General features: G+C 53.4%; 1 protein-coding gene across 1 annotated transcript in view; it reads right to left on the bottom strand.

Annotated features, from left to right (window-relative positions):
* Positions 1–20,606, bottom strand: part of GPR179 (G protein-coupled receptor 179) — a 42,796-nt gene extending 22,190 nt beyond the window's left edge. The window contains exons 1-2 of the mRNA XM_048830173.2: positions 19,440–20,606; positions 4,177–4,285 (exon numbers count right to left, since the gene is read on the bottom strand). Of these exons, the coding sequence (XP_048686130.2) occupies positions 4,177–4,285; positions 19,440–20,305 (975 nt within the window). The 5' untranslated portion in view covers positions 20,306–20,606. The remainder of the gene's footprint in view (positions 1–4,176; positions 4,286–19,439) is intronic.
* Between the last annotated feature and the right edge of the window lie 215 nt (positions 20,607–20,821).

Raw genomic sequence — 20,821 nt, forward strand, 5'->3', positions numbered from 1 at the left:
AAAGAGCTCCCCAGTTAATGCCAGGGATGTCGCGATCCCAGGCCAGAGGCCAGATGGCGATGGAGAAATGGGACAGATTGCATGCGAGGCCTAGAACAGGGAGCAGGGCAGAAGCCGCGAGAGCCCCAGCCATGAACCCACAGAAGGGCTGGCAGCTACTGGCATTCCTACCCACTGCCCCCACGCCCGCGCCCCGCCCCTGTCCTTCCAAACGCAACAGCCGCGGCTCTGCTGCCGAGAGGCAATTGCTGAGGGGAGAGGAATCAATCTTTCGCCTGCCATGCGGAGTGCCCCCCAGGGCAGATTGAAGGTGGAGGAAGAGGAGGCCGGGCAGGCCCCAGGAACCAGGGGGCAGGCTGGGAGCAGAAAGGGTGCGGGGCTGGATGGGTTAGATGGAAAGTGATCCCTGTCTCCTCCCCCCCCCCGCATGTTTGCTGCTCAGCTGCGATGTATCCAGTGCTGATTGATTGCGGGGGTGGGGGAGGGCAGCCGAGGGAGACAAGCTCCCCCCATCTCCCCTCTCTCGGCTCTCAACGCGCGTGCCCCATCATCCGCTTTGTGCAGGTGGTTGCTTTGCTGGCTCAGACAGCCCTGCCTCTGCTGCTACCCACACAACAGTTCCCGCGCTGCTCCGTTCTGGCCAGCCTGGGTGCCGGGACTGCCAAGGGGTGGCGTAACGTGTGCTGTAAACACCTGGCTCAGGAAGTGGACCAGCTCCATTCCCCAGGCCAGTGATACACCCTCCGACAAGGGGAACAGCTTTTGATCATTGGTCTGGGATGCAGAGGTGACAGGCCCCTTCGCCCACTGCTTCCCCTCCCAGTGCTCCTTTCGGGCCAGGCAAGATGCCAGCGGCTCCCAAAGTATCCACTCTGCCACCCCTGCAGTCCTGTCTGTTCAGGCCGGTTCATCTGTGGGTGTTTTGCTTTTCCCTAGGGCTTTCTGTGTGAGTGCTACCTCTCTGGGTCTGCATCATTTGAACTTTGGGAGCTGCTTTAAACATGGGCAAGAAACTTTAATCTAAGACAACAGGCCGAGCACCGGAAAGCAGGGACAAGGGCTACTAGACAACTGGGTTCAACTCTCCGTCCGCCAGAGTTGGGAGCGATGCAGCAGGATCCAGCGAGGTAGGACACTGGACTGGGAATCAGGACGCCTGGGTTCTCTTCTCATATCTAGCACTGATCTGCTGGGTGACCTTGCACACCTCACTTCCCCTCTCTGTGCCTCCCACCCCCTTGTCTATTCAGCAGTTTTGGGGCAGGGACTGTCTCTCCCCATGTGTTTGCACAGTGGGGCCCAGATCTCAGTCGGGCCCTCTATGGTCATAAGGGGAAGCACAAGCTTTGTATGCTAATTTGCACATTGCTCATGCAGGACCAATGGCTATGCCGGAAGGGGGCAGCAGCTGGCCCATGGGTGGAAGTGGGATGGAGCCAAATAACCATGCGGTGGGTATGGGGAGACACAATCCCCCAGGGGAGCCAGAAATAGACCAAGGAAACTGATAGCCAGTGCGAGCTAGGGAGACAAGGAGCAACCGTGCTCATTAATGCTCTTGGGGGATGTCTCTGAGCTGGGTCATGGTGGCAAAGATCACGCAACGGAGGCGGGATTACCACCCTTGAATCTATTAGCCCGTCCCGTTTGCCTGTCCTCCCTCCACCACCCCATCCCTCTCCTTTTGCTCCTGGGTGCCTTGAAAACTGCCCCCTTCCCCTCCTGGTCTTGTATGCTGATTCCATGATTTCCACCGACCGGAGTGCATTAACCCTGCAAATTTAAGCAGCGCTCCAGTAATTCAAAGGCAGCCTTTTAATTACACAGGGAGAGAGAGAGAGAGAGAGAGAGAGAGGTGGGTGTCCCTGGTATTTACCCAGCATGGGAGAGATGGGAGCAAAAAGAGAAGCAGGACAAGGCAAGATTCGTTAATTAACAAAGCCGGCCGCGCTGCCTTTCTATTTATTTTTTAATAGATAATTACATCAAAAGGGACGTGGGGTGGGATCTTGCTGGGTTTGTCATTTAAAAGGGCCCTGGAGGCTGCAGGAGATCTGATTGGACATTAGATCCCAAGCGCTGAACCTCCTAATCCCCAAATGATTAAAGCAACCATCTCGATCCCCATCCCGCTCCTGCTTGGAGAAGCTGCTGGCTTCCTCTCTCCCTGCTGAGCAGAGCGGACGTCAGGACGGGGCCGCCAGGACGGGTATTACAGTGGTGAATGCTCCATGTGATGGCTAAGAGACACTGCCAAGTACATTAAGCCCTGAAATGTGACCTACCTTAACATGGGTATAATCTGGTATCTCTATCTATCTAATCATCCAGGCATTTATACTGCACTCGGCCCTGGGGGATGGGGAGGAAAACAGAGCACATGCTAATGATGCTAAAATATCTGTATTCCCAACAAATGGGAGGTTCAAAGTGAGCTGGGGGGCCCAAATCTCATGGAACGTCAAAGGAAGTTGGGGGGCCCAACTCCCTTCAACGCCTTTGAGATCTCCAGGCTGCATTCTTGCCACACCACAATGAAGCAGGCTATTTTTGTAGGCCCTACAGGAAAAGTCACACTTTGTACAGGTGTTGTCTTCATTGGAGGTGGTTAGAAAACTCTTGAAATCTGCTTCGTCCTTAACTAACCACACTCAGCAGTTTGTGTGGTCAGACGTTAGCTAATGACCCCTATGAGGGAGGAAAACCTGATTCTCCCCATTCTACAGATGGGGAAATCCTCCAGAAGGCAAAGGGACTTGCTCAGCGTCACCCACCAAGCAAGTAGGGTTGCCAGCCCTCCAGGATTTTCCTGGCATCTGCAGGAATTAAAGATTAATCTTGATTTGAAGATCACCTCCGGTGATGAAACCTTCAGGAATACGTCCAAACAAAATTGGCAACCCTACAAGCAAGCGCTTCAGTTCTAGCTCAGAATTGCACTCAGGACTTCCTGCCTCCTAATGGCAGACCTCTAGGCACCCCTGCCTCTCCCAAGTTGCCCAGTGGTTAGGGCTGTAGCCTGGAACGCCAGAGACGTATGTGCAATTTTCTCCTCCAGAACGGACTTCCGGTGTGACTTTGGGCAAGTCTCTTAGGCCCAGACCCTCAAAGCTATTCAGGGGCCCAACTCCCACTGAAATCAAATAAATGCCTAATAATAATAAAAACCTAATACCTTTGAGGTTCCTCCTCTTTGGCTCGCTCTGTGCCTCAGTTTCCCCATCTGTACAGTGGGGTTTCACCTGCCTCACTGGTGGGTTGTGAGGCTAACTATGTTGAAGACTGTGAGGTGTTCAGAGAGTAGGGTCATGGGTGGCAGATCGGTACCTAAAATAGACAGATCATTCTATTCCCATGGGGTCACTTCTTGGGGGTGGGGGGAAGGAGGTTATGCACTGAAGATGGCTCTGATTCCAGAAGCTTTTCAAACTGCCCACTGTGGGAACTCTTTCAATAGGGGGGCATAGCAGCCAGCAGCCTGTCAGTGCAGAGTTGCGACATCTGAACTCATGGGATAGGGGTGATAGCTGCCATGGAACAGGGGGCTCAAAGGTCTGTGAATGGGGATGGGTTCACGCAGCTTGGAGGGAGTCAGGTCACACACTGTGTCTTGTGGCAAAACAAAAACCAATGTGCGTACATGCAGATTTGCACAGTAAACCTCACTGGCTGCGAGGCAGGGAGCAGCTGAGTTAAGCAGATGGGTCAGCTGGAGTGGGGATAATATTCAGCGGTGAAGGAGAGCCAGGGAGTAGCGGAAACCAGGAGAGAGGAAAGACTCTGGAAAGAGGAGTGAAATTACAAGGAAGGATAATGTTCCTTGGGAGTGGAGGGAAGCGAGATCTAAGGGTTTGAACCAGAGCCCACTGAAGTCGGAGGGAGTTTTTCCGTTGGCTCCACTGAGCTTTGGATCAGGCCCTCCGGCCCAGGGAGAGGGATTTCAGTCGCACTGGGGTTTGCCTGGGGAGCTGGAAACTCCCCTGTCCCCAAAGCCCAGCTCGGGCTGTGGGAAAGTCTGGATCTGGACTTGGCCTCTGAGGCCAAGCTGCTCCTACACAGGGGTTCAGTGAGGCAATAAACGAAGAGCTGTCAGAGGAAGAGGGGGCAAACAAGGTGCTAAGTGGTGCCTGGCAGGGAGGGGTGTGGGCAGCACTAATGAGCCCCGGCTCCATTTACCTCTGTACTGTTGAGATCACACTGGTGCGTATCGGTGAACCATCCCGGGCCGCTGGCGCACTGATTGATGTCCACGTTCTGCAGCTTGACGTCCATCCTCACCACGCCCCTGGAAGACAGGAGCAAGGGTTGGGTGCAGCAGGAGCTGGGAATCTGAGCCTTAGGTTCCCCCTCTTTCCTTCCATGGGACCAGGCTGTAGCACTAAGGGTCAAAGAAGCTGCAATGGTCCCCACCATTGTTCTGGTGCCCAGGGTGGGAAAGAAGGCTGCCTTCAACCTATGAACGACCTCTGGACCGAGGCTGTAAACTCAGGCTCTGCCCGTGTGGTCGAATAGCCAGGACACTGGGCTTGGCCACACGGGCTCCCAATGGCACAGACATCTTGTTCTGCTTTCACTAAGGCTGTGGGAGGCCTGGATTTTATTCTTGGCTCTGCTGCTAACAGGCTCCGTGACCTCATGGAAATAATTTTCCCTCTCTCTGCCTCAGTTTCCCCTTCCACCCCTGTCTGGTTTGTCTATTCAAGTTGTGAGCGCTTTGGGGCAGGGGTTGTCTCTTGTCCACCTAGCACAATGGGACTCAGATTTCCAGTGGCTACTCTCATAGCAAGTCAGGCCGGAAGGGACCTCGAGAGATCATCCAGTCCAGCCCCCTGCACTGAGGCAGGACCAAGTGAACCTAGACCATCCTTGATGAGTTATTTAACCTGCTCTTAAAAAACAGCAATGACAGGGACTCCACAACCTCCCTTGAAAGCCTCACTTCACAGAGCTTAATGACCCTGAAAGGTAGAAAGATTTTTCCCAAGAACTAACCGAAATCTCCCTATGGCTGCAGATTAAGCTCATTAAATCTTGTCCTACCTCCAGTGGCCATGGAGAACAATGGATTCCTGTCCTCTTTGTAACAGCCCTTAAAGTATTTGAAGAAAGTTAACGGTCTCGCCCTCAGCCTTCTTTTCTCAAGACTAAACACGCCTGGTTTTTTTAACCTTTCCTCATCGTTCAGGTTTTCTAAACCCTCAATCACTTTTGTTGCTCTTCTCAGGACTCCCTCCAATTTGTCCACTTCTTTCCTGAAGTGGTGCCCAGAACTGAACGCACGATTTCAGCTGAGGCCTCACCAGGGCTGAGCAGAATGATAGAATCACCCCAGTTACCTCCCATGTCTTACATACAAAGCTCCTGTTAATACACCCCAGAGTGATATTAGCCTTGTGCACCACTGCACGTAAATAACCGTCCTATTGCAGGAGACTGCGACCTGCAAATTGCAGAACCGAAACCTGAGCTGGAAAGAAAGTTGTCTTCGCTGGGAGAACCCTGCCCCCGGGCAGGGGGGACAGTGCCAGGCTGGGGACGTAAGTGGTGCTAAGGTTTCACACTGGCTCTCTGCCCAGGATTCCTCCTGTTTGTACAGAGCTCAGATGAAAGGGGCTAGTGATGGGCAAAATGTAGTTCTTCTCATCACCGCACATAGTGTGCGCACATTTATCTGTGCATAGTTGTGTGCACGGGAGTTGTAGCCATGTGACAGGGAAGGTGGGGGGGGGTTACACGAGGGATACATAAAATGGGAGAACTCGGCCCCATTGGGGCAAATTCCCCTCGGTTAAGCCCGTTACAGTCCTCTGACTATCCCGCAGTTGCACTGGTGTGATTAAGAAGATAATTGGGCCTGGGAGCTAAGAATCCTAGGGCGAGGAGCCATCCAACAAAGGTGACGAGGGAAACAACAGAGAGCAAGGAAAAGGAAACAGATAAACTGGGGGAGAAAGAGAGTATGGCTGGATGCATGGGGTGGGGAGATAGAAAGACAGACGGATCTTGACTTGCATACGTTGATAGATAGATTAGATCAGCCTGTGCAGCTCTACTCAGGAGCCATTCATTAGTTTTGACCCATTTTCCATGCACCGGATGGCAACAACCTCCTTTCCCTGTTGCATGTCTCTCTCCCTTGTCATTCTCCATCCAGAGACAGGGAGAGTCCTTTAAGGAGCATGGATCCAGAAGCTGGCAGGGAAGGGGGAATCACACGCGCCAGGTGTTGCCTGGGAAGGGACGAGGGGTTGTTTGTTTTGTAAACAACCCCCCCGATAGGCAGCGTGGGCTGCAGCAGGCCTGCCTCTACGGGCGGTGGGCCAGCTGGCTTCCTGGGCTCCCCCCCCGCCCCCCGACGCGCTTCTGCCCTGGATGCAGGGAGATGAGATTTAGGGCTTAGTGACTGCTCAGCCTGTGGGTGTGTCTTGGGCACAGCTGTTCCCGAGGCTGAGTGATCCAGGCAGTCACAACCACCTTTCTATTTATACCACCTGCCTTGGGTGGCAGCCAGAGGCATGGGGGTGAGGTCTGGGGGAGAAAGGGAAGGGAGGCAGGGACACAGCTTGAATTAGGGCAACGTGTGGGTGAATCCCCCATCAGATCCATAATCTGTCTGGCTGGACATATTATAGCAGCTCCCACTAGTGTTGCACAAAGATTGATCACCCTTTTAATTCTAAACCTCATTTAAATAGAGTAGGGTTTCTTAAACGAACACTGCCAGGTTTAGCCTCTGATCCTGCAATGAGCGCCGGGTGGGCGCTGGGATCCGCTGCAGTATCAGGGCCTAAACTCCTAGATTTACGTTCCATAAAACAAATCAATCAAACAAAAAGAAAATAAAATAAAAAACACCCCAGTCCTCCCCTCAACAAAAAACACAGATGTTTTTAAGAAAACTAAAATCCATAGAAATGACCCACAGCCTTATGAGATGGACAGGCTAGGATGATTTAGATAGATAGACAGATAGATAGATGATCGGTGATTAGATTAGATAGAAATTGACTATAAACCATAAGTGAAACTGATGTGTTTTCAGCACTTGCGTGATGGGCTCTAAAAGGTGAACACAAAGCATCGGGGGTGGAAAGTGAGATTTGTAAAAGGTTTAATCATTTGAGGTATTCGCAGTAACTCAGGGAAGGACATTTCATAGAATCAGAGAAATGTAGGGCTGGAAGGGACCTCAAGAAGTCATCCAGTCCAGCCCCCTGCGCTGAAGCAGGACCTAGACCATCCCTGACAGGGGTTTGTCCAGCCAGTCTTCTTTTCTCAAGACTAAGGACTTTGGGGGGTTTGTTTTGTGTTTTTTTAAATCTTGGGGGGAAATCCTGAAATATTTACTCAGGTGAAATTCACCTTTGGGAATTCAGCAGGTGCTTTTTTAAAGGATTGAGTAAAATCTGCCTATCTACCTTAGCCCTGGTCTACACTAGGACTTTAGATCGAATTTAGCAGCGTTAAATCGATTTAAACCTGCACCCGTCCACACAATGAAGCCCTTTATTTCGACTTAAAGGGCTCTTAAAATCGATTTCCTTACTCCACCCCTGACAAGTGGATTAGCGCTTAAATCGACGTTGCCGGCTCGAATTTGGGGTACTGTGGACACAATTCGATGGTATTGGCCTCCGGGAGCTATCCCAGAGTGCTCCATTCTGACCGCTCTGGACAGCGCTCTCAACTCAGATGCACTGGCCAGGTAGACAGGAAAAGAACCGCGAACTTTTGAATCTCATTTCCTGTTTGGCCAGCGTGGCAAGCTGCAGGTGACCATGCAGAGCTCATCAGCAGAGGTGACCATGATGGAGTCCCAGAATCGCAAAAGAGCTCCAGCATGGACTGAACGGGAGGTACGGGATCTGATCGCTGTTTGGGGAGAGGAATCTGTGCTATCAGAACTCCGTTCCAGTTTTCGAAATGCCAAAACCTTTCTGAAAATCTCCCAGGGCATGAAGGACAGAGGCCATAACAGGGACCCGAAGCAGTGCCGCGTGAAACTGAAGGAGCTGAGGCAAGCCTACCAGAAAACCAGAGAGGCGAACGGCCGCTCTGGGTCAGAGCCCCAAACATGCCGCTTCTATGATGAGCTGCATGCCATTTTAGGGGGTTCAGCCACCACTACCCCAGCCGTGTTGTTTGACTCCTTCAATGGAGATGGAGGCAATACAGAAGTAGGTTTTGGGGACGAAGAAGATGATGAGGAGGAGGTTGTAGATAGCTCACAGCAAGCAAGCGGAGAAACCGGTTTTCCCGACAGCCAGGAACTGTTTCTCACCCTAGACCTGGAGCCAGTACCCCCCGAACCCACCCAAGGCTGCCTCCTGGACTCAGCAGGCGGAGAAGGGACCTCTGGTGAGTGTACCTTTTAAAATGCTATACATGGTTTAAAAGCAAGCATGTGAAAGGATTACTTTGCCCTGGCATTTGCGGTTCTGCCTTTGCAAAAGGTTTCTGGGGAGGGCAGCCTTATTTCGTCCTTCATGGTAGGACACTTTACCACTCCAGGCCAGCAACACGTACTGGGGAATCACTGTAGAACAAAGCATTGCAGTGTATGTTTGCTGGCATTCAACCAAAATCCGTTCACGCGGTGGGAGGAGGCAAAATGCGACCTTGTAACGAAAGCACATGTGCTATGTATGTAATGTTAACTTTCAAGGTTTACCCTGAAAGAGTGTAGCCACTGTTTTATAAAATGTGTCTTTTTAAATACCGCTGTCCCTTTTTTTTTCTCCACCAGCTGCATGTGTTTCAATGATCACAGGATCTTCTCCTTCCCAGAGGCTAGTGAAGCTTAGAAAGAAAAAAAAACGCACTCGCGATGAAATGTTCTCCGAGCTCATGCTGTCCTCCCACACTGACAGAGCACAGACGAATGCGTGGAGGCAAATAATGTCAGAGTGCAGGAAAGCACAAAATGACCGGGAGGAGAGGTGGAGGGCTGAAGAGAGTAAGTGGCGGGCTGAAGAGAGTAAGTGGCGGGCTGAAGACAGGGCTGAAGCTCAAAGGTGGCGGCAGCGTGATGAGAGGAGGCAGGATTCAATGCTGAGGCTGCTGCAGGACCAAACCAGTATGCTCCAGTGTATGGTTGAGCTGCAGCAAAGGCAGCTGGAGCACAGACTGCCACTGCAGCCCCTCTGTAACCAACCGCCCTCCTCCCCAAGTTCCATAGCCTCCACACCCAGACGCCCAAGAACACGGTGGGGAGGCCTCCGGCCAACCAGCCACTCCCCCACAGAGGATTGCCCAAAAAAAAGAAGGCTGTCATTCAATAAATTTTAAAGTTGTAAACTTTTAAAGTGCTGTGCTTAAAGTGCTGTGTGGCATTTTCCTTCCCTCCTCCACCACCCCTCCTGGGATACCTTGGTAGTCATCCCCCTATTTGTGTGATGAATGAATAACGAATGCATGACTGTGAAGCAGCAATGACTTTATTGGCTCTGCAAGCAATGATTAAAGGGAGGAGGGGAGGGTGGTTAGCTTACAGGGAAGTAGAGTGAACCAAGGGGCGGGGGGGTTCATCAAGGAGAAACAAACAGAACTTTTACACCGTAGCCTGGCCAGTCATGAAACTGTTTTTCAAAGCTTCTCTGATGCGTACCGCGCCCTCCTGTGCTCTTCTAACCGCCCTGGTGTCTGGCTGCGCGTAACCAGCAGCCAGGCGATTTGCCTCAACCTCCCACCCCGCCATAAACGTCTCCCCCTTACTCTCACAGATATTGTGGAGCACACAGCAAGCAGTAATAACAGTGGGAATATTGGTTTCGCTGAGGTCTAAGCGAGTCAATAAACTGCGCCAGCGCGCCTTTAAACGTCCAAATGCACATTCTACCACCATTCTGCACTTGCTCAGCCTGTAGTTGAACAGCTCCTGACCACTGTCCAGGCTGCCTGTGTACGGCTTCATGAGCCATGGCATTAAGGGGTAGGCTGGGTCCCCAAGGATACATATAGGCATTTCAACATCCCCAACAGTTATTTTCTGGTCTGGGAATAAAGTCCCTTCCTGCAGCTTTTGAAACAGACCAGAGTTCCTGAAGATGCGAGCATCATGCACCTTTCCCGGCCATCCCACGTTGATGTTGGTGAAACGTCCCTTGTGATCCACCAGAGCTTGCAGCACTATTGAAAAGTACCCCTTGCGGTTTATGTACTCGGCGGCTTGGTGCTCCGGTGCCAAGATAGGGATATGGGTTCCATCTATAGCCCCACCACAGTTAGGGAATCCCATTGCAGCAAAGCCATCCACTATGACCTGCACATTTCCCAGGGTCACTACCCTTGATATCAGCAGATCTTTGATTGCGTGGGCTACTTGCATCACAGCAGCCCCCACAGTAGATTTGCCCACTCCAAATTGATTCCCAACTGACCGGTAGCTGTCTGGCGTTGCAAGCTTCCACAGGGCTATCGCCACTCGCTTCTCAACTGTGAGGGCTGCTCTCATCTTGGTATTCATGCGCTTCAGGACAGGGGAAAGCAAGTCACAAAGTTCCATGAAAGTGCCCTTACGCATGCGAAAGTTTCGTAGCCACTGGGAATCGTCCCAGACCTGCAACACTATGCGGTCCCACCAGTCTGTGCTTGTTTCCCGAGCCCAGAATCGGCGTTCCACAGCATGAACCTGCCCCATTAGCACCATGATGCATGCATTGTCAGGGCCCATGCTTTCAGAGAAATCTGTGTCCATGTCCTGATCACTCACGGGACCGCGCTGACGTCGCCTCCTCGCCCGGTATCGCGTTGCCATGTTCTGGTGCTGCATATACTGCTGAATAATGCGTGTGGTGGTTAATGTGCTCCTAATTGCCAAAGTGAGCTGAGCGGGCTCCATGCTTGCCTTGGTATGGCGTCCGCACAGAAAAAAGGCGCGGAACGATTGTCTGCCGTTGCTCTGACGGAGGGAGGGGCGACTGACGACACGGCTTACAGGGTTGGCTTCAGGGAGCTAAAATCAACAAAGGGGGTGCCTGTACATCAAGGAGTATTTCAGGCAGGACTGCACGGAGGGTTCCAATAAGAAATGGTGCACCTAAGTTATCGTTGTTATTGGAACAAGGAGGTTAGCCTGGCCTCTGATTGATACATGGCTAGATTTACCTCGCTGCACCTTCTCTGTGAGTGACTGCAGTGTGACCTAGAGGAATGAGTCCCCTAGACAGGGGAGGAGGCAAATGAGTACAAAACAAATCTGGTCTATTTCTTGTTTTGACCCACTCCATCTATCTTTTACATCTTTGGCTGGCAGCAGACGGTGCAGAAGGACTGCATGCCATCCACATCTCATGGCTGCTTGGCAGAAGATGGTACAGTACGCCTGCTAGCCATCCCCATCTCTTGCCTGCCTGGCAGAAGATGGTGCAATACGACTGCTAGCAATCCTCATCTCTTGCCTGCCTGGCAGAAGATGGTACAGTACGACTGCTAGCAGTCCGTATCGCCTGCCTGCTCACCATAAGACGGTTCAATAGGACTGACTGCAGGACTAAAGAGAATGACCTGGTCAAGTCACTCCAAATTTAGTCCCTGCGCCCATGTCTGCCCAGGCGCTCCCAGCCGACGCGGCCAGGAGCACCTCGGACACGATGAGGACGACTACCAATCGTATTGCACCGTCTGCTGCCAGAAGGCAAGGGGTTGCTGCTACTGTGCAGCAAAGCCGTACCGCGTCTGCCAGCACCCAGGAGACATAGGGTGACGGTTACCTGAGCGGGCTCCATGCTTGCTGTGGTATGGCGTCTGCACAGGTAACTCAGGAAAAAAGGCGCGAAATGATTGTCTGCCCTTGCTTTCACGGAGGGAGGGAGGGAACGGGGGCCTGACGACACGTACCCAGAACCACCCGCGACAATGTTTTAGCCCCATCAGAGCGCTCCATTGTGACTGCTCTGGACAGCACTCTCAGATGCCCGATTGTTTGCCATTGCTCTGACGCTGGGAGGGGCGCTTACAGGGTTGGCTTCAGGGAGCTAAAATCAACAAAGGGGGTGGCTTTACATCAAGGAGTATTTCAGGCAGGACTTCACAGAGGGTTCCAATAAGAAATGGTGCACCTAAGTTATTGTCCTTATTGGAGCAAGAAGGTTAGCCTGGCCTCTGATTGATACATGGCTAGATTTACCTCGCTGCATCTTGACTGCAGTGTGATCTAGAAGAATGAGTCCCCTAGACAGGGGAGGGGGGGGAAGCAAATGAGTACAAAACAAATCTGGTCTATTTCTTGTTTTGACCCACTCCATCTATCTTTTACATCTTTGGCTGGCAGCAGACGGACTGCATGCCATCCACATCTCATGACTGCTCGGCAGAAGATGGTACAGCACGACTGCTAGCAGTCCGTATCGCCTGCCTGCTCACCATAAGACGGTTCAATAGGACTGACTGCAGGACTAAAGAGAATGACCTGGTCAAGTCACTCCAAATTTAGTCCCTGTGCCCATGTCTGCCCAGGCGCTCCTGATCGACCTCACAGAGGCGACCAGGAGCACCTCAGACATGACGATGACGGCTACCAGTCGTACTGTACCGTCTGCTGCCACAAGGCAAGGGGTTGCTGCTACTGTGTAGCAATGCCGTACCGCGTCTGCCAGCACCCAGGAGACATAGGGTGACGGTTACCTGAGCGGGCTCCATGCTTGCCATGGTATGGCGTCTGCACAGGTAACTCAGGAAAAAAGGCGCGAAATGATTGTCTGCCCTTGCTTTCACGGGGGGAGGGAGGGAACGGGAGGCTGACGATATGTACCCAGAACCACCCGCGACAATGTTTTAGCCCCATCAGGCATTGGGATCTCAACCCAGAATTCCAATGGGCAGCGGAGACTGCGGGAACTGTGGGATAGCTACCCACAGTGCAACGCTCCGGAAGTCGACGCTTGCCTCGGTACTGTGGAAGCGCTCCGCCGAGTTAATGCACTTAATGCACTTAGAGCATTTACTGTGGGGACACACACACTCGAATTTATAAAACCGATTTCTAAAAAACCGACTTCTATAAATTCGACCTTATTCCGTAGTGTAGACATACCCTTAGGGTTTTGTGTCACTGCCCATCACCATGGTATCTGAGCACCTACGTACAATACGTTGGCAATGAGCAAAGTCCGTAGTGCACTTGTGACGTCTCTGGCTCTTTTCCCTTTTGGGGGTATAAAGTCCTACTTGGCATAAGAGCAGGGGGGCTGGAACAATTTGTACGGGGGGTGGGAGGTGGCTGAGAGCCATTGAACCAAACTGTAAACCCTGGATATGATGGAAACCACTTCAAGACAGCGGGTGCAGCTGCACATGAGTTAGTTGGTCTTTAATGAGTGCGAAGTTGCTGCTGTGACCAGTTACCGTGGAAAAGCTGTTGGATAACTGAGTAAAGAATTCAGGATTTAATATCTTTTCATTGCTATTTGTTGTTTGATCGGAGTAGTGCTTCCATATCCCCATCAGGGATCAGGGCCCGGAGCTGTACACAGCTATAACCAACAAATGGTCCTTGCCCCAAAAGGTTTATAAGCTAAGTATGAAATAAAAGGCGACAAACGGATACTTTCCTCCCACTCGAGTCAATGGGGCCGCTCACCTATGTAAAACTAAGCCTGCGTCTACGTGCTTTTGCTGAATCCAGAGTGCTCGGCACCTTGCAGGATTGAGGGACAACAAAGAGAGCTCCATGTGAATCCCACATGGTTAAGGCTCTGGGTCTGTCTACAGTCAGAGAAGCGACTGCAGCACGTGCAGACATACCCCAGCTAGCTCTGGTCTAGCTCGCTGAGCTCCATCCAGCAAGTAGCCTTGGGGGGCGGTAATGCGGGCTGTACAGGTCCACACAGGACCACTGGGTCGGTACTCGAGTGGCAAGCCCAGGTTGCTGCAGTGTCGCTGCTCTTGTTATTGGAGCTGGCTAGATTCGCAGCCACACCTCGGACGGCAGTGTAGACAGACCCTCTGTGCGATTCCAGATGCAGTGGCTGGCTGGACCTGATCGGTTTCCGGAGGTGGCACTGCCTGAGGGAATTTCCTCCTGGAAAATCCACAAGGAGCTCCTACTGCTCACAGAAACTGTGAGAGCCACTCTGGGACTTCCAGCCTTCCCCCTGGGGGTCAGCATGAGGCTTATGCCCTATTTAAGTCATGCTAGGACCAGTTACTTAAGAGCAGCTTGGATTGCAAGCTCTGTAGGACAGGGACTGTCTTTTTGTTCTGGGTCTGTACAGCGCCAAGCACAGTGAAGTGCTGGGCGAGGGCATGATAGTAATCATAGTAAACAAACAAGGAGAGGTTAAGTGGGATTATTAAGTGGGGCATAAGCCTTGGGGCCCTCGGCACAGAGATGAATTTTGCCCAGAAAGTGAGAGAGAGAGAGAGTACTGTGCAGCTTTGTAGGAAGGGTGGTTTAATGGATCGGGCACTGGACTGAGACTAGGTGTGCGTCCCGGTTCAGACCTAGATGTCCTGTGTGACCTCGCTCAAGTCACTTTGGCCCAGGTCCTCAAAGGTGCCTAACTCCCATTGAAAGCAGGGCAGGGTTAGGTCTTCCATGGGAGTTGGGCGCCTAGGTACCTTTGAGGATCAGGGCCTTAATCTCTCTGTGCCTCAGTCCCCACTCCTGCAAAGATGTCCCCCATCCTGGGATGCTGCGAGGCTAAAATCAATCCATTCCCGTGAGGGGCTAGGGTGAGGGCAGATACGTACCTCGGAAGAGGGAGAGCTGCAGGCTGAGAACCAGAACTAAGTGGCTGGCCGGGAGGGCTTCCTTGCCTCCCACTGGAACCTCTCTGCAGAGAACTGACCCAAAGGGAGGTGATTCTGCAGGAGGGGACGGGAAGGCCTTATCCCAGCACAAAGGGCTGCCCGAACAGCCGCTTCTGCCAAGAGGTCCCAGCGGTTTCCCCGTTACAGGGCTCTCAGACAGTGACAGATCTTCAATAGACCTGGAAGTGATCAGAATTCAGGAGGGGGTTTTATATATATGTGAGAGAAAATGCTCATTTATCTAACGAAATTAGGAGAATTAATTTGGGCCATTGTAGTGCCCAATAGACCAGCCATGAGCAGCATGTAAATGAGGACCAACGCCCATCCAATTATTATTTATATTACAACATGGCCTAGCGGCCCCAGTTGAGATCAGGGCCCCATTGTTCTAGGTACAGTATCGACATGCAGTGAGAGACAGAAGAACTTACAAACTAAACAGATAAGGTAGGAGGGGAAACTGAGGCACGGAGCAGGGACGTGACTGGCTCAAGTCACCCAGCAGGTCAGTGGCACAGAATGAAGGTCTCCTGATTCCCCAGTCTGCTGTTCCACCCATTAGACCACACTGCCAGTTCTCAACAGGAACTTTGCCCCTTGAATCTGGGAGGAAAGTCAGTCCAACATAGAGTTGGGAAATCAGGGAGAAAGAGAGTGCGGGGGGAAGGGATGAGTCAGGGAATTATTAAGGGAGTGTGTCAGTGGCACAGGCCACACGGAGTAGCGACTAGGGATTCAGCAACGCATGAAGGACACGTGGGACACGTCGTGAAAGACAGGGGAGGTGGGGAAATAAACGAAGGAGCGGGCTGGGCCAGAGGAGGCATTGAATTGGGTCTGGTTTGTGCAGATAGCTGCCCAGACAGCCAAGGCAGTGTCTGAAATCCTCTAGGAGGGAACCTCATTCACCATAAAACTGAAACAACTGCAGTGTCCCTGCTGACGGCTGTCCCCAACTAACCCTGCGTCTGGAATAAAACCGAAGCTCGAAGGGGCCTGATCGCCATCCATAGAGCAACACGAATGTGCCGTGCATGAGCACTAGACGGATGGATTAGCTGGATGATGCTGGAAAGGGGCTGACTGTGTATTTTTACAGCTGTTGTCCAGGCTCTGAGAAGTATTAAGCTCCACCAGGGAAGCCATTTTCCTTATATTTTTTTTCAACAGGGCTCCCTTCCACAATTCGCATTGCTCTAGTGAGAGGCGTCTGCGGGTAGAAACGTTGGCCGTGCATTTCCAGCCGTGGGGAGGGATATATATATATTTTTTTTTACAATGCTGAGAATGCTTGTCTGGCAGGGGTGTGTGTGTTTGTGAGACTGTGTGCGTCTCAGTGATTGTGTGGCTAGGTGTGTATCTGAGTGTCTGTGGTTCTGAATATGTATGTGACTCTGCGTGTGTGGGATTGGGTGTGAGTCTGAGTGCATGTGTGTGTGACTGTGTGTGCATAGGAGTGCGTGTGCGTGTACCCTGCAATTTATACAAAAGGCATGGACGGTTACACAACATGGTGGTACCTTTGTAGCAGGGCATGACTTTATAGGAGATGAAACTGACCCATACGGCCCTAGGTGACCAGAAACAAGCAGGAGGGCATGATGTATACTCAGATCAGACTTATTCACCTGCATAAACTCGTGGCCAGGGGGTGCCATCTATGCTTGGAGGACACAGTGTAAACGGCCACCTGTTATTTCTGTTTTCTGTAAGCAGGAAAACAGCTGGCAATAGAAGGGAGAGCCGGGGGGACCTATTGATGCCTAGATACGTGCAAAAGCAGAATGCTGAGACTCTGGGTGGCTCCAGATGGCACCAGCTTCAGAAAACAAATAGAAAGAGATACATGCCTCCATCAGCACCCAATCCTTCCCCATCCTAAGGCTGGGGTCATGGGACCGCTCTTTGGATAGAGGGTAATATTGCTTCTCACTTCGAGCCAATAAGGCAGGACCCAAGAGCAGAATCACCTGTAGGAGACACCCCCCAAGAAAAGATGAAACCAATCTGTTCATTGACTTGATCACAGTCTGTAAGTACCTACGTGGGGAACCAACATTTCATAACGGGCTCTTCAGTCTAGCAGAGGAAGGTCTAACACGATCCAGCGGCTGGAAGTTGAAGCTAGACAAATTCAGACCGGAAATAAGGCGTAAATTTAATGGTAAGAGTCATTAACCATCAGAGCAATTTACCTGGGGGCAGTTCTCTGGCCTGTGTTATGCAGGAGGTCAGACTGGATGATCACAATGGGCCCTGCTGGCCTTAGGATGTCTGACTCCGGTTCCAAGCTCTGGATGTAGCTCCAATCTTCTTCTCTCTATAATGGGCTGAATTAGATTCCAGCCACCCCAACTATGGAAGGTTCCAGCTCCAAATCCGCAGTGACCCAGAGTCCTGAGTCACTTTGGGGAGGTCCTTGGATTTGACCCACCAGATCTGAGACTTTGGATGCAACTCTGGATTGGAACATTTGGTTTGGGCTCCAGGATGTGAAGCGCTAGAAGGAAACGCATAAATCCTATTTCTGGGCAGCTATCCTAGAGAACAGGCTCTGACTGGAATCTGTAGAAAGTTAACCTCGGAGCCCTGGGAAAGCATTGGCAATGTTCTGGTCTTATCACCCAGCATTCTGGTCCTGCATCTTCTCTTGTGATCCTAGGTTTACCGTCCCTTCGCACTGGCATAGATCAACCCTCTTGAGCATCATCGTTCCAGAAACACCTCGGTATCAAACGCCAAAGGCTCCGAGTCCAGAGCTGGCCCTATAAACCATAGCTGGGTAGAAGGATGCCACTGTCTTATGAGAGCCGCTATAGTCCAGTGGGGGAAACACTAGATTGGGATCCAGGTAAATCCCAGTGCTGCTTCTGACCTGCTGCTTGTCTTTGCGCTTCTATTGTCCCCTCTCTGGCTTGTCTCACCTGCCCTCTCTCCTGTTGGCCAAGCCTGTTTGGCTCCTTGGTCACGGCATGGAAAGACAGGGGCTTGCTGGGGGGAATCCATTTCGCCTTGTCATAGGGCCGATCGCCCAGGCCACACCGGTGAGGCTGTGTTAACCCTTTGCTGCTCACCAGGTGTCCTGGCCTGGCCCCCTCTCCCTGCTCTGACACGGTCCCCGATAGATCTGGAATGCTGGGGTGCAAACGAGGTTGAGGCCCCCTCCATTTCAGTCGGTCCCTGGCCACTCTGGGGGCTGAAAATAGCTTCTCCCCTCACCCTACATGATCTCGTGCAAAGGACGCCCGTGGGGAGCCTGGGAGGAAGGACGGGGATGCCAAGGGTGGCACAGAGGCTTGGCACCGAGCGTCAGAGTTGCCAGCTGGAAGCTTGTAGCCCCCAGAAGCAGAGCAGGACCAAACACACAGGATGCCTGGAGTCTGGCAGGAGCGCTGGAATTCCCTGTGATCAGAGTGAGCCGCGGCAGGAAAGGAGGGCTGAGGCCAGGGGGGTGAAAGGGCTCTCCCTGCTCCCAATCCATCGGTGACCCGTCATGCCGTACCTCAAACCCCCCCTTGTAATAACCACATGGAGCCAGGTTCGTTCAGGGCCCAGCCATGGATTGGCTGGCCAGGGCTGTGGCTTGGGGGTCACCACCTGAATATACAATGACAATGTCAGCTGGCGTCCAGCCTGTTTTCCAGCAGAGTCCAGGGCACTGGAACCCCCGGGGAAGGGGTGAGGAAAGATGTGGTGGAGACCCAGAGGTGTGTACGCTGAGGGCCCCTGCAGGTCCACACCCAGGACGATGGACCAGAGGGGGTCCCCAGAGCTCTGTCCCTGGGTAGCTGGGCTGACGGGCACCTCTGCAGCTCTGTGCCAAGGCGTAGGTGGGATGAAGAAATTCCTGCAGCTCTGCACCTCTGAGCATGTAAGTGGCAGGGATCCCGGCCCCTCTGCACCCAGAGAGTGGGGGCTGGGGGAACCACGCTGCACTGCATCCCAGGGGTACGCTAGGTGGGGGGATCCCCCTGTTTTGCACCCGTGGTGGGGTATGTTAGGTAGGGGATCCCCCAGTCTGGCACCCTGAGGTGGGGTTCGTTCAGTGCCGGGGGGGGGGCTGTCCACCAGCTCTGCATCCTGGGGTGAGGTATGTTATGTCGGGTGGGGTATCCCCAGCTCTGCACATGGGGATGGGGTATTTTAGGTCAGGGTATCTCCAACTTCGTATCCCGGGGTGGGATATTGTAGGTGGGGGATCCCCAGCTCCGCATGCCGGGGTGGGGTGTATTAGGAGGGGGATCCCCAGCTCTGCATCCAGGGGAGATATGTTACGTGGGGGGAATCCCCCAGTTTGGCACCCCGGGGTGGGGTATGTTAGGTGGGGGAAATCCCCCAGTTTGGCACCCCGGGGTGGGGTATGTTAGGTGGGGGAAATCCCCCAGTTTGGCACCCCGGGGTGGGGTATGTTAGGTGGGGGGAATGCCCTAGTTTGGCACCCCAGTTAGGTGGGGGGCAGGTCCCCCAGCTCTGCACTCTGCAGTGCGGGGGTGGGGGGGGAATTCCTCCAAGTCTGCAGCCCAGGGAAGTGAGACAAGAAAAGAATCCGCCCACCCCCGGCTGCGGGCTGGAGGGGAGGGGGAATGCAGCGCTCTGAATGCTCCTTCCCAAGCACCCCCCCACCCTCATCTTCATGCACCTCCCCCCACAGACACCCCCCCCCCCCCGGTGTCGCCCCCACTCACTTGAACTCAGGGCTCAGGTCCGGCTTCAGCCCGTAGAAGGAGGAGGACAGGGTCACCATCCAGCTGGGCAGGAACTTGCTCTCCTGGCACTCCAGGAAGGGCAGCGACCACTTGACGTGGCTGGAGTCCATCACATAGGTGTCGCCCCGGTTCCACTTGGGGGTGTCCAGGCTCTTGAGGTCATTGCTGAGGACCCGCTTGTGCAGGAAAAGGCCCCGCTGGGCCTGCAGGCCGTTGAACCACTGGTTTTCCCAGCTCAGGTTCCGCAGGCTCTCGGAAGAGGCGGACAGGTCCTGCAGCAGGATCTCGTTGTTCTCCTTTGTGGCCTGGAGCATCAGCTGAGGTTTGGAAGACGCCGGGTGGGCGTCAAAGGTCAGCACAGCCCGGTAGACCTGGGGATCCCCTTCAACGACGCTCCGGACCAGGGCATGGTACCACTCCACATCCTCCTTGACGCTCGACTCCCTGATGTCATTGGTCTGGAAGATCATGTTGAGGAAGTTGGTGGCGTGGGTTAGGGTCTCGGTGGCCCCCCTCAGGGTGGAGCGCAGGCCCGGCGGGGGGCTGGAGGCCCTGCCCCCGTCCCGCACCTCGAAGCGGTGGCTGCAGTTGGCTTGGGAGAGCCTCAGAGCATCCCCCGAGTACAGGAAAGTCAAGGCTGCCTCAGAACCCTCCAGGTCCACCTTGTCCAAGTCCGGGGTGGGCACCCAAGTGGAAGCTGAGGAAGAGGACGATGATGGAGTCCATTCCTTCGCCTTGGGCGTCCTGGCCTTGGGGGGAGGCGACCTCTGGGGCTGGAAGATCCCTGCACCCCACACAAGCTCCATCTGGAAGCCCCAGAGCAGAGGCCACAGCCAGACCCCCATGGCTGGGTGAAGGGATCAAAAGAGCCGAGAGCCTGCCACCCTGCAGCCGGCAGGGCTCATCTCAGCAGCGGTGGCAGCAGAAGCCGGGCAGGGGGAAGAAGCCCCCCTTTCCCGCAGACAAGTGGTGGTGCATCGGGAGACCCTTAGGAGGTGGAAGAACAAAGCGGTGACAGGTTCATGGCTAAGAGAAGCCGTGGCGGCGTGCATTTATGCCTGCCCAAGTGTCCTCTGCGTCTCCTGAAATATGCAGGACTCTCCCGCAATTGCTCATTCTGTTTGTTTGTTGTTTTTTTTTGCCCCCCCCCCGCCGCCCCCTCCCCCCTTTGCTGGTGACGGAACGGACGTCACCGGCTCCAAACTATGTACATCTGTCGGCGCTGCCCTCCCCGCCACCCCTCCCCGGTCGCTCGTCCACGCCTGGACCTAATGCGAAGGCTTTTAAATCGCTGCAGATCCTCCCCCCGCCCCGGAGCGCCTCGCTGCCCACTAATGCTCCAAATGGAGACATCCACCCCG

Source organism: Caretta caretta, chromosome 27, assembly GCF_965140235.1.
Source record: "Caretta caretta isolate rCarCar2 chromosome 27, rCarCar1.hap1, whole genome shotgun sequence".
In the NCBI taxonomy this organism is placed as follows: Eukaryota; Metazoa; Chordata; order Testudines; family Cheloniidae; genus Caretta; species Caretta caretta.